The sequence below is a fragment of the Letharia columbiana genome (genome assembly GCF_014066305.1).
Source record: "Letharia columbiana isolate WasteWater2 chromosome Unknown Sc0000014_s0, whole genome shotgun sequence".
NCBI classification, from domain to species: Eukaryota; Fungi; Ascomycota; class Lecanoromycetes; order Lecanorales; family Parmeliaceae; genus Letharia; species Letharia columbiana.
In genome coordinates, this window is record NW_023501053.1 from 1 (window position 1) to 13,096 (window position 13,096).

The 13,096-nt window shown below is 51.6% G+C and overlaps 7 protein-coding genes across 7 annotated transcripts; all 7 read left to right on the forward strand.

The window, feature by feature from the left end:
- Window positions 1-1,210: 1,210 nt before the first annotated feature.
- HO173_005217 (uncharacterized protein) lies at window positions 1,211-1,658 on the forward strand (the record flags this gene model as incomplete). The annotated part of the gene is made up of 2 exons (XM_037307135.1): window positions 1,211-1,489; window positions 1,608-1,658. 2 exons carry the CDS (start codon window positions 1,211-1,213, stop codon window positions 1,656-1,658), a joined length of 330 nt encoding a protein of 109 aa, XP_037165775.1.
- A 529-nt stretch (window positions 1,659-2,187) lies between these two features.
- On the forward strand, window positions 2,188-2,460 carry HO173_005218 (uncharacterized protein; the record flags this gene model as incomplete). The annotated part of the gene is made up of 1 exon (XM_037307136.1): window positions 2,188-2,460. The coding sequence occupies one exon, from the start codon at window positions 2,188-2,190 to the stop codon at window positions 2,458-2,460; it is 273 nt and encodes a 90-aa protein (XP_037165776.1).
- Window positions 2,461-2,865: 405 nt separating this feature from the next.
- Window positions 2,866-3,120, forward strand: HO173_005219 (uncharacterized protein; the record flags this gene model as incomplete). The annotated part of the gene is made up of 1 exon (XM_037307137.1): window positions 2,866-3,120. One exon carries the CDS (start codon window positions 2,866-2,868, stop codon window positions 3,118-3,120), a length of 255 nt encoding a protein of 84 aa, XP_037165777.1.
- A 134-nt stretch (window positions 3,121-3,254) lies between these two features.
- Window positions 3,255-3,644, forward strand: HO173_005220 (uncharacterized protein; the record flags this gene model as incomplete). The annotated part of the gene is made up of 1 exon (XM_037307138.1): window positions 3,255-3,644. The coding sequence occupies one exon, from the start codon at window positions 3,255-3,257 to the stop codon at window positions 3,642-3,644; it is 390 nt and encodes a 129-aa protein (XP_037165778.1).
- An 89-nt stretch (window positions 3,645-3,733) lies between these two features.
- Window positions 3,734-5,664, forward strand: HO173_005221 (uncharacterized protein; the record flags this gene model as incomplete). The annotated part of the gene is made up of 4 exons (XM_037307139.1): window positions 3,734-4,257; window positions 4,318-4,750; window positions 4,810-5,097; window positions 5,176-5,664. The coding sequence occupies 4 exons, from the start codon at window positions 3,734-3,736 to the stop codon at window positions 5,662-5,664; spliced, it is 1,734 nt and encodes a 577-aa protein (XP_037165779.1).
- A 986-nt stretch (window positions 5,665-6,650) lies between these two features.
- On the forward strand, window positions 6,651-8,193 carry HO173_005222 (uncharacterized protein; the record flags this gene model as incomplete). The annotated part of the gene is made up of 3 exons (XM_037307140.1): window positions 6,651-7,229; window positions 7,280-7,952; window positions 8,006-8,193. 3 exons carry the CDS (start codon window positions 6,651-6,653, stop codon window positions 8,191-8,193), a joined length of 1,440 nt encoding a protein of 479 aa, XP_037165780.1.
- A 1,061-nt stretch (window positions 8,194-9,254) lies between these two features.
- HO173_005223 (uncharacterized protein) lies at window positions 9,255-9,766 on the forward strand (the record flags this gene model as incomplete). The annotated part of the gene is made up of 2 exons (XM_037307141.1): window positions 9,255-9,260; window positions 9,284-9,766. 2 exons carry the CDS (start codon window positions 9,255-9,257, stop codon window positions 9,764-9,766), a joined length of 489 nt encoding a protein of 162 aa, XP_037165781.1.
- Window positions 9,767-13,096: the final 3,330 nt, after the last annotated feature.

Consider the following 13,096-nt stretch of genomic DNA (forward strand, 5'->3'; position numbering starts at 1 on the left):
TTTAATTAATATCGTTGAAATAAATATAACTTCTATATTCGAGAGTTAAGCGCGCTAAAACGTCGCTGATAACGTAAATGAGAACCGAGAAAATAGGTCTTAAGGCTTTTCTTTATAACCGATGAATATCGAATATAGAGGATGAAGAATATGAGTGTGGAGCGAAGTAGACGGCTTAACATATTCTTTATGAATGTAGGCTATTTAGTAAGAAGCGAGGAATATGGTGGGTCGAAGAAAGAAGGAAGGTGAAAGAGGGGTTATTACTTATAAGGATATGCTAATAAAACCACGCTACGCCTCTATAGCGGCGGACTTTATAAGGAGTATTAGGCTTATTAAGGTAATATCAAGCCCTTGATAAAGACTAACAATAAGGATTTACTAGGGTGGGCGGTCAAAAAGAAGGATACGATTAAGACGGGAGGGCCTTAGCGATGTAGGGTACACCCCTTCCCAAGGATCAAGTATAGCAAGACGTGAACCATGACGGTGACTTATATAGCCTCATTTATTTGAGACCATATGATTAGCCGAAAGGATTAGATAGATTACGTAACTCGCATAGTCGGCCACTAGGGCAAGACTTCAGGGTAGTATGATGTAATCAATCAAAAAATCAATCAAACCCCCCAATTCATAAAACAGACCTCAAACTTTTTCGTTTTCAAATTAGGAAAAAAAATCCTTACTCCATAGATCAGACCGTCAAACTCTTTGGATTCTCAAATCATGAAATGACTCTTCCCCCCCCTCCAACCTCGAGTATTGGGACTGACTGATAATTGCGAGATACAGAGATCCAAGACCTAACGATGGCATGCATCCCATTCCCTGCAGTAAGGAGAATCCTGCAAGCTCCAATCATCGTGGTCCATTGAATATCATCATCCGAGCCATAAGCATTCCAGCTACAGTCAGGATTTGGGCTTGCTGTTGGGCATGCATGACTCCCAGACAATCGCTGGACCCCAACCAGATATTAATATATTGATCATGGTTCAGCCAGTCGTGAGCCGCTGTGGTGTGCCGATAAATGCCAATGTTACCACACCCTTTTCCCTCGCTTCGCTAAAATCTAATCTTTGCGAAAAATCTTGTATATTTACTGAGATTGAGATGCCTCCATCGCTCTTCTGCCCTGACGAGCAGATCTTTTATGTCAGTTCACTCGTAGGTCGGCTACGATTAGGAAACCGTGGACTGTACAATGTCTTCGGAATCGCAAAGACCCCTCGTGAACGGTCATATCAGCGGCCATGCCAACGGTCGTACGATCAAGTTGGGAAAGATGGTGGAGGAACTAAATATGGAACTGGGAGCCGCGGCCAAGGATTATCAAGCTGAGTTCCATGGAGATGAGTTACTTGGAGACAGGCAAACTGTGCCTACTGGCACTTTGCTCGATGTCCGCGATGTCTTTACTTGGGGCAACGCCAGGCAGATACGGGAGGTGCTATCGAAGATGGTCACTGGTCAAGGACTGGATGTAAGCACGTTGCAGTCCAAGGTCCATTGTGGTCTTTACCGGCAGCGGCACCACTGGGACTAATCTGAGTACAGATGGTATCGGGCTCCCAGCTCGTGGGCTCACTGCCAGAGAACAGCGCGAACAGAGCGGCTTCTATCCAGAGCCAAGTAATTGCAAAATAAAATAGGATGTTACACCCGCCACTTACCTACCTGGGCGACGCTTTTCAGTACCGACAATCCGATGGGAAGTTCAATGTGAGCCACATCACCTGTCATAAACAACACTAGCCTCGAGATCTTAGACTAATACACTGCGACATTCCCGAGCGTTTTGTCGCCCAATTTCTGTCAAGCTGGGGCACCGTACGCGAAGACAGTACCATCTAAGACGCACATTCTAGGAACGCAACCAGATCCTGGTGGCATCTTCGACAGTAGGCGACGACTATCTTCCAAGTGACTTCTACCCTTCTAACGCAAATTTAGGACCGATGGCGCGAAAGCCTGAGGGACGAAAGAGCGGCTCTGGGCTGTCAGCCATGCTGATTTACCACGCCACCATTATCATTCATGGTCATCCTTTCAAGCTACTAGCCACAGTCGACTACCTTTAAGTTTTGCAAAGATATATTCCGTACGAACGATTCAGACAATAACATCTCTGATAGTTCTTCTTACTTGGATCTTTCTCCTCTTTGTGGGTACACGGACGAGATGCAACGGAAGGTCCGAGACGGCGAATTCAAGCTTGGCTTGCTAAAGCCAGACACCTTTGCAGAAGACAGATTACTGCGTCAGCCGCCTGGTGTGTGCATAATGCTTGTCATGTACAACCGCTATCACGACTATGCCGCACGGCAGCTCCGTCGCATAAACGAAAATGGTGGGTTCTCGGTCCCATCAAAGTATGCTGGGGAGAAGCCCGTGGCAGTCGCACGGGAACGTGTTCCTGCATTTAAGACAGAGGAGGATTCCGCAGCTACTTGAATGAGTACCACGACTGGGGGAGATATTGTAACGACTACAAAGGCAAGAATGCTCAAAAGGCTTGGGAAAACCTTTCAAAAGACAACAAAGCCCATGGTGGAGAGAAAGCCTGGTCACAGTATCGTACAGACATGAACGCAAAGTACGCAGAAGCTGCATTGCAGCAGAAGATTGACGATGCCATCAAAGGCGATTCTGCTGCTGGTGCGAAGACTGAGTATTTTGGAAAGGCCTAAGATGCAGCGTGGGACAAATTAGATGACGACCTTTCCGATACCGCCAGGCTGTAAGTGCTACCCTTTGTGATTTACGAATGTTGTTGGGACGAGCCTGACGATAGGATGACACAGTATCACATGCGGGTTATTTGTGAACATCTCAATCCATGACTATCTCCGCGCGCTCATGGGCTTCCATCGGTACAACACATCATTTACGCTCGACCCTCGGATCGCAATTGACGAGGCAGGTAAGAAAGATGCTGTTTCTCGTGGCATTGGCAATCAGGTTACCGTAGAGTTTAACCTGCTGTATCGATTCAACTGTGCGATCTCTGAGAAGGATGAACAGTACACCGAAGACTACATGAGACAAGCCTACGGTGCATACTTTCCAACCGGATGGGATCCGAGGACCATGACTTTGCCACAGTTTTACTAAGCGATGCAGCGATCCGCCAGGGATACAGTCGGTAAGGGGGTCGTGGAGCCATGGGATATTGCGTTTGGACTGCAGACCGAAAGGGATATGAAGTTCCCCAGAAACGAATTTACCTGGCTCGTTGACGACAAAAGATGGTGACCCAGCTCGTCAGAGCTATGGAGGACCCAATTTCGAATTTCGGTGCGCAGAATGTTCCGCGGTGCCTGAAGGCGGTGGAGATCTTAGGTATACTCCAGGGACGTAAATGGGAGGTAGGGACCTTGAATGATTTCAGGGACCTCTCTGGCATGCCAAGGCACAAGACTTTGGAAAGCATCGCGAAGGATCCAAGCGTCCAGAACGCGCTGCGAGACCTGTACCATCACCCAGATAAGGTCGAGCTTTACCCGGGCATTTTCTGCGAAGGCGGCTCCAAATTGAACCACGATCCAGGACCCAGCGATATTTCTTCCGCCTTGTGGGAGCAGTTTTCTCCGATGCTATCACCCTCGTACGGTCAGACCGTTTCTACACAGTCGTAAGTCAATACCTAGCTCCAAACTCGTGACATGTAACAGAGCCAACTGATCGAACGTAGGACTGGAATACGAACTCTCTCACCTCTTGGGGCATGAAGGAGATGACTCCCGACCCGGATGTTCTGAAGGGTTCAGTTTTCCACCGCCTGATCCAACGCGCGTTCCCATATGACTCTGTCAACTTCTTTCACCCATTCTACACCGCCGAAACAAATGCGAAGCTGGCAAAAGAACAGGGCTATGAAGATGTTTTCAAGTTCGAAAGCAAGGTCGATAAATGCGCCCCTGGAGAATACAAGTACGATTGTATCGCGTTCCTACCAAAGAAGCCGGCAAACCCTGTACATCTCAGCGACTACGCCGAAGTGAAATCTGTGCTGAGGGATGCGTCTGATGACTTGGTAAATCCGGCATGTACAGACAGCGTCTGGTTCCCAAAGAAGGGTGCCGAAATCCTCGTTCCCGGAAGGATTAAATCAAAACCGAAGTTGGCGATAGACGTCGATGCAAGGATGGTTTTAGACTACTTCGCGGCAGTGACGAGGGAAGTTGTAAAGCGAGAAGTCATCACAGTGGACGCGCAGCAACCAACATACCAGATTGATGTCACCAGAGAGTGAGCAGAGTTCTTCGCTTGCTTATTCGAGTAGCCTTGATAGCTAATCTTATACTCCAGCCTGGCCAGACCCGTTATTACACGATACGTAGCAGATCTTCTAGGTTTCACCCACCGGCTGAGGACGGAAAAGAACAAGCATGGCAAATTCTCGGTGAACGAGATCTACCAGCACATCCCGAACTGCCAAACCTTCCTCGCCTACGGTGCTGATGAGACCAAAATGCTCTCACGTCGCGCGGCCTTCAAAACGTCGATGCAGTTTCTCTGTGACTTGGCGGAGAGTGGCAATATCAGAGCAGCAACTAACTTCTCGCTTTCGAACTTGTCCCCATGGCATGGTACAGATGATTGTCCTGAGACCAAGATGAAAAGCTTTGGCATGAAGATAGCAAAGAGCGTGCTCGAGCAAGACAACGATGCCGGCAGAGCTACCGCCACGCTTCTTTTGATTGCTCTTGACGGTGCATACAATTTCGTCCTAGCGGTACTCGTACGCGTCTCCCTTCGTTATCTAGGTTGACTCTGACGGTACTTCTGACACGATCTTAGTTCTCATCCGTGCTTGATTACTACATCGATGGCCTTTACAGATATGCGGAAGCAAAGACAGCCGATGCCAAAACAGACCCGAGCACTTGCGAATGGCTCAAAGTTCAGTCTGCCGCGTGGAAAGATGATCCTCCCAGTGACGAGGAAATCAAGTCGTTTGTCCAGGAAGCTCAACGACTCAGCGCGAAACTTCCTGGGGTGCGAAAAGTGGCTGAACCTGTCACTGTGAAGGATGCCGAGGGCAAAGAACGCTCGCTCAAGGATGGTCGAATAGTGATTCGTGATATCGTAAGCAGCGCCTTGCCCCGTGTATGTGTGTTTCTCTTGCGTTTGGTATACGTTTGCTAATCAAAACCGTCTCTCTAGTATCGTGCCTCCCGTCACGAAGATGATTTCAGCAACCCCGACGACTATCTAACCTACCGTTCCAGCCTCAGCCAAGGTCTCGTCGACTCCGACGCCAAAGAGACAGCCATTCTCGGTCTCACATCCATGGTCAAAGTCCTCGCGCAGATGAAGCATCTCCGCCGAGGCCACGACACGCAAGGCAGGCTCAAGAAGGTCAATATCGACCAGACGTACGAAGGCGACGCAAACTTCATGGCGCCTGACCGCTCGGAGAAGATACGCTGCCAAGTTGAGAAAGCGAACAGCGAAGACGGAAACAAGATATTCGGGGAGAGGATGTTGAAGCCGAGGACGGAGACGTATCTGACGCCGGAGTGTGATCATCTCAACACCAGGGGGGGCCAACGGAACGGAAGTATAACATCCGTGCGCCAAGCCCCAGCGCTGAGGGAAAATTTCCCGGATTCATACAGAACTCAATCTATATATAGGCACGGGAAGATATAAGTAAGCTCCACCAATAACGCTATGACTCTGAACAAGAAGAGATGGCGTAGGAATACCTGCGTAAAGTAGGATGCGGCGGGCTACATTTTCATAGAAAGAACCCTTACTAGTGCTATCTGTAGGGGTTAGTGCCCGTGATTTAATGTCGAGCCGTCGTGAGAACTAAGGTATTAGCCATGAAAACCGGCACCGATTACCTCGTGGGGAATCTTTTTAAATAGCTGACCAAAGTCTTCCTTTAGACTCTTTATGTGGTGGTGGGTCGGAAAAACTTTTGTTCCGGGCCCAATTTTCCTGAGCCCCTCCGTGGGGCCTTTCTGAGACTCTAGTCTTCCTTCCGCTGATGATGCTTTTCATCATCGCTCGGAACCATCGTTTGTATAGCATTGGCGTACCGAGCCAACTTCACAGTCTCACAGGAGCGGATTGGGAGTTCAAAATGCAATGCTCGCAAAAGACATCCGTCGGCGGGCGCGCCTACGTACGGTAAGTCGCAGTGCAACCTTGAGAGGATGCGGTAAAGTAGGTAAGGAGGCGGATGTCTCAGATCACAGTGATGCCAAGCTCCGTAATAAGACGGAGCTGATACTCCTCCCGCAAATCAATTAAACCCCTCGCCAACACAAAGACTGTGGCTTGGTATTTTCCCATCAAGGGAGTCGGAGGCGGCACGGTAGGATCTCCGTTCCTCTTCAGCCTTCACGTCTCCTAATTCACCACTTCGACTTCTTCTCAAACCACAAACGTATTCCTCGGCGTTCACTGAGACGACAGTGATCTCGGCACGCGTGAATCAGTGGAAGGAGATGCTCAGCCGCCCCGCTCCCAGCTGTGTTACAAATTTCCTAGGTCCTGTCCTCCACCCCCATCTTCCATTCAGCGCAAACCAGCCAGACCAGACGATGCTGAGCTAGCTTGTTTGATCATATTTCTCACTTCATCCTGTTGAGAGTCGCGTCAGCATTCTGGGATTCTGGGACTTCACCATGGGGTACCGCCTTTTGACCGAAGACAGCAACATAAGGGGTCTGTGGCGTGCTCCGGCAGCAGCGTGGGAGTCAGAGCCGGCGCAGAAGATACGAGGCTTGAATAAGAGATGGGTCATCCTCCTGGTCTCCATCGTGCTTGCGCTCGTAATACTCGTCAGCTATCACCCTCTGACAATCACCAATGCGCTTTCCTCGACAACTTCTCCCTCGACAACTTCTCCCTCGGCACCTTTGGTGTGGCCCTCAGCAGTCCTCGTGGACGGGACACCAATCTTGAAGCCTCGCGATTTCAAGATCATTGGGATCCTCTTCTTCGGCAGAAGAGATACCCTCTCAGTCCTCGAATGCTACCTCCGCGCCAATCTCGTATCTCACGGCGGCTTTCTAGATGAAATACATTTTGTTGTCAACACCGGGAATGAAGATGATATAGCATGGCTCGCGAACATGGTGGTTCAAGTCAAGGACTACAGAAGGGTGGAATTGGAAGAAGACGGTTTTACTCAGAACTTCAACTCGATTTACGCCCAGTCCATCGAGCGCGATCATATGTACATCAAGATCGACGACGATTTGGTCGGCAAAGCCGAGAATCCTATCTCGTTTAACTTGCTGACAGTGTCCAGGTCTGGATGAGCCCCACGGCCATCCCGGAGCTCGTCAATACCAAGCTCAACCACCCCGAATCCTTCGCCGTCCTCGCTTCCCTCATCAACTCGGCAACCATGGGTTGGGTCCAATACCGCCTCGGCGCCGTCCACTCCTACTTCCCGGAACGCCAGCCTCCGATCCTCGAACCCTCCTCCGAAGACACCGGCGACGAATCCTACGGCCCGAAAGCGTGGCGCGCGTCCGCTCTCCCAACGTGGCAGTCCCCAAACGGCGACGATGAAATCGAAGAGTTTCCCCACGCCGACAAAGCAGGGAAAGCGGACAAAGCCCCCATCGGCTCGATCGGAGGGGCTCCGTACGCGAACCACCGCTGGTTGCCCTTGCGCGATGAGGATCGATACATAGCCAAGACCCCGATCGCGGAGGCGGAATACCAAGGCGACGGCAACAGTTGGCACATGTGGACGATCGCGGCGCAGCAGCACTACTCGTTGCTGGAGAATCTGGAAAAGGGGCTGCTGAGGAAATATCACATTGGCGACGAGGGAATCTGGAACATGCGTTACGACCGCACCAACATCAACCTGTTCGCCATCTGGGCCAACGACATTCTGGACAACCTACCCTTCGAGGGTGCCGATGACGAGCAGTTGATTTCCAGCGATCTGCCGAGGAAGCAGCATCGTCGTAAGTGCCACCCAGCCAAATATCGAGGAGTCGAGCGTTGACATGGTGTTCAGAAAACCTCGTCCAGACCCGCGCCCTCACCGCTCACTTCAGCTTCGCGGTCCAAAAAGAAATGTACGACACCGACCTCCTGAGCCGCTACCGCGCCTACGCGAACGAGATGGTCTGCACGGCCGAGAACCAGATCCCGATTGTGAATCTAGCCTCCGAAGAGAAAGATCAAGAGACTCGATGGAGGTAGCCTCAACGGGAAGTGCGTGATTTGCAAACTTAGCGGTGAGCTTTTGATGGAAAAGGCGGCGGAGAGAGCCTATCGGCCGAAAAGGTGGCCAATACCCGTACAATGGACCACGCAACTAGTATGCCACGGCCACATAGGCGGACCGAGGATGACCACAGCATCAAGGTAAGGTAAATAGAGGTAGGAGCAGTGTGGAATCATTGGACACTGGAAGGATAGATCATATCAGCCATGATATAGAACAGGACGATTATTAACGATTATTGAAACCGGTGTCAGGAAAATTGATTATGAACCCCAGTTGAAGAAGATTACTATTGCTGATCCTCGATAACAAAGTGATTAATTCCCTGCTACACAAGCGCGTAGCAACGCAAGTGAAGCTCGAAGGAGCAATGCAGGGGCATGTGCGCTGGGTGTCGTAGATCTCCCTCTGGTATTGTACCATAGTAGTAAGCCTCGACGCCTTCGCGAGTCGCATCTCATGTGCACCGGTGGCAAAGTGATATAACAGATGTAAGTTTTGGAATTTTCCATTATTTCCGATCTGACGATTCTATCCCTTTCCATCCGACTCCCCCTCAACTCACCAACTCCTAGATATCCCCTAAGAGCCATCCCCCCAACCCTTGATTCACAAAGCCAAGCTCTCCGTGAATCCCGTCGAGGCTCCCGGTCTCAACCCGAGCCAGTCGTCACCCCGGTCCTCATGCCCAACATTGGCTCCACAAAAAACCCGCCCGACGGCCACCCCAGCTTCGACCTCCTACACCCCATCCAAATACCACGCCCTCTCACCCACCAACACCAAAAGATCCGCCAACCGAACCCCACGCGCCACCCCCCCCCCCGCCTCCCCCCCGTAACCATCCCTAACGGTGAAGTACCCACACGGCCTAGCCCCCCCCTCCCCGACGACATCCCGCGGGTAAACCGACAGGGCCTCCAAATCCTCATGCAGGAGCCTTAGCAGGGCCGACGCGGTCGCGGTCAAGAAATGGGGTTCGAGCGTGGGCGGCGCGGTGGCTCGGTCGAGCGACGAGGACCGACACCGCGTCCGCATGAACGTCATCGCTTCCCGCATGCGCAGGTACTCGAGCAGGTCCAACGGGGCCAGGAGCGCGCGCGGGACGCGGCCGGCGCCGCTCTCGATCGCCAGCGTCAGGGCGCGGTAGTGGGACCTCGTGAAGTGCGCCCGTTCGGCCGGGGAGAGATCGCTGCGGGACGGGAGAAGAAGCAGCAGCCCGTCGTCGTCGTCGTGTGTGGAAGCGCGGACGACGCAGGCTTCGAAGTGGGCGCAGGTCATGGAGGCCAGGGTGTGGTTGTCGACGATGCGTTGGGCGGGGGACATGGTGCGCTGGGGGGAGGCGGGCGGGTAGAGGCGGGTGCGGGCGCGGTGTTGGGCGGCGGCCAGCTCGCGGGCTTGGGGGAAGCATTCTATGATGTGGGGGAGGATGGCGGTGGGGTGGGCGAGCCAGACGTTTCGCAGGCGGTGGGAGGTCTGGCTCAAGGCGGACGCGGTGGCGAAGCGGTCGACGGATTGGAAGATGTGGACGATGAGCTCCGTCGGTAGTTGTGGCAGGGGTGCGGGACGGACGGTGGGTGGGCGGGGGAGGGGTGATGGGAGCGACGTGGATGGTTGCGTTGGAAGATTTGAGGGTTGCGTTGTCGGAGGCATGCTGGAGGTCGGTGTGGTGTCGGCTACACGAGTGGTGACTGGATGGTGGTAGACTGAGAGGTTGATGGGGCTTTTATGCGATGTCTCGTTGTGCCACAACTAGGAAGGTGTCGTGGAAGAGTACCGGTGTCGAAGGGATCTAGCCAGGGTTATAGGTACCGACATGGTGAGCTTTCAACTCCTTTTTTCTGTCACTATTGGTATCGTTGATCGCTTCTTCGAGCTAACCCTCAATCGAAAGAAGTGATGGTAACTATGGTGTGGCGAAACGAGAAATCAAGCAACGGGACTTGTAATTGCTATCTTTCGAATGTGGTGAATGAATCCTAGTGTCGAGGAAACATAACAGCAAGTCTGCAGGATCTGAGATCGACAGACTCAACACATGCAATCCCCATCGACAATGCAGTCACGGTCACTTCGCCCAGCCCCGTCCCGGAACGTAATCAGAAAGGGACGAAACACGCTCCATCTGTGCGCTAAGACGCATTTGGAAGCCCCCAACGGCAACACTGGCGAAGATTTCGAACAGGGGAAAGTCACGGTCCAAGGGGCCTTTCCTTGACAGAGGTTCTTTTTCGGTGCGGAAAGAAATGTCATCAAAGGGTTTGGAAGCTTGGGTAATGAACATCTCTCCGTCCGTTGTTCTCGAATCTTAATGTAATCAGCAAAGAGGGAAAAGGGTACAAAAGTGGCCTTCGTTTGTAGCATGAACGGGGTTTAAATGGTCAAAACCCATAAGTCCATATTCAAGGTACAGGATTTGGTACCGCGGAGCACCCTCGGAGCTGCAAGACACATTTTGGGCGCGAAAGGCTCTTAAGACACCATTGAGCTGTCTCAACAATCACGCTATTGCTTTTAGGAATGACTTTAGACGGTAAAGCTCTGAGAGATGTTCGCTTACGGTGCTTCGGTTATGTGGTCGATCATACCTCCACCTGAGAGAAAGGGGCATGTGTTGAAGCTGCCTTTTACAAACCTACGCCATTGTAGCCAAAGAAAATTCGAGGCTACGTCATTACTCTTGCTTCTTGGGACGTAACACTTCCGCCTTTTAATACAAGAAAGTAGCAGTTTGTATAGGACAAGCGGGGATCAGTGCACAATCTCCAACAACGTCGGAAGAAGAGCCAATGTGGAAACGGTTGAAAGAAGCCGCGGACGAGGGGATCTCCAGACTTCGATTGTTTGCCAACGCAATCTCAAGACTAGTTGAGAATCTGAGCATAAGAGACGCTATCAATCAGGGAAATTGCTTGGACAAGTATCAGGTACTAGCTCTTGAAAATGTTTCAAAGAGACGCGGATACCGGTCATAGCAATCCAAACAGTGCTAAGCATGAACGGAGTTCAGACCCACCGCTGCCGTTGAATCTAGCCCAGCATTGAAAGAGCGCCATTGCTGACGGATTGAACGCTCATGTGACAAAGCAATCATCTTGGGTATAGCGACGCGGATAAAGATGAAGCGAAAAGTGAGGACCTCCGACTGGAGTTAGAGAACAAGGTCACATGAAATTGGATCTCATAAACGGTGTCCTGTGGCCATCTTATTTGCGTGTGGAAGAAACAGAAATGTCTAGGACGGCGGACGAAAACCGACATGGTTTCTTTTTTCCCGGTTTCCGGATAAGGAAAACCACGCCCTCCTGAAAACCTCGGGCCACGGTCTGAATCTGACGTTCAAACCGAAAACAATGTTTGCAAGTCCAAGGACCAACTCCCATGTGACCACAGCGACTCCGATGTTTTCTGCTGACAGCACATCGCCTCATTGCCTCGTTTCTCTCTCTATAAAAAAGCATATCCATCAAGACCTCCAACCCTTCTCTCCTCTTCTCTCCCCTGTATACCTCACCTTCAGTCAACACCCCAACATCAAAGAAACCCACAGCATAGAGCTCATCCTCCAACCCCACAACGATGTGCTGGGACCCCTCTCCTCGGCGAACCCGCGACCGCGACCTCGAACCAGCAGACCACACCTTCGAATACCCAACGCCGTCCCAACTCGCGCAACTGGGCCCCGGACGTATGAAACGGACGGGTGGAAGTGGGAGGCAGAACTTGCGAGGAAGCATTGTCGATCCGGACAACCTCATTATTGCCGATGACCGTGTATCTGTGCCTGAGAGCGCGAGGGCGAAGAGACGGCGAAGGAAATCCTGATGGATCGTGTTGGGAGAAGAGGTAGGGCGGTGCTGCGAGGTTGTTTGTTGCGCGTCAGACATTCATAGAGGCTTGTAGAGCGGCGGGAGGACTGGGTAGGAAGATGAGAGGGACTTAGTACAACAGTCTATTAAGATGAGACGTCGAGAACGGACAGATGCAATGTATCGTAAGCGTTCGACCGAGCTGGTACAGACCAGAATGCGAGCTCGTGCGGGAAAGGGAAATGTTGAATTGACAACAAGCGTCTGTGAAATTCTGCAATCAAGCAACGAGCAGAGAATCCTCACTCCTTTGATCCGTGAAACTTGAGTCGAAAGTATGGCACACCCTGTATAGCCGGAAAAAAAATGGTAAGAAGAGAATATGTGGAAGAGCGGAAGAGTACAGGATAGTTAAACCCTGCACTGTTCACGTATGTCCGATAACTGATCTCTCTCAACATGGGCGAGAGTGATTCATTACTGCATTCTTGCCTCAATGCATTCGAGTATGCTTTTCACACGAGACGCAACTTCTCACAGCCCCACCAGCCCCTCACAGTATCAACCTCTCTCGCCATATGTCTCCTTGCACCCTAAGTCGATTCACTGCTTCATCTCCCACAGAATGCCCCCTCACCCGATGCCATCCCTCTACATAACATGACGCGCACCAGCGTCGCAACAGCTCTCTATCCCGCTGCTTCATCGCGCATGCATACTATTTCGCAACTACATACCTCGGTCATGAAAAGTCCATTCCATCATTCACCGCAGCTGCCGACGCGCAAGGAGTGAAACATGATACAAGCCGATTACTGTGAGGACTGGCCGATATCATGGAAGATGAGGGGGCGGGGGCTTTGCTGAGGCGTGTCGTGGGTTTCCGTCACCAGTTTCGATCTTTGGAGCTGTGTTGATGGATTCAAAATATGGGCTTCACAGCCGTGGTGGGTGAGAAGGCGACAAGTAGTTCATTCGGACATCACGTCTGCCTCGATTGGCCTTGTGGAGCTTTCTGGGGCTGGGAATGAGAGATGAAATAAGAGTGGTGAGGGTGAAGGGGTTGAGT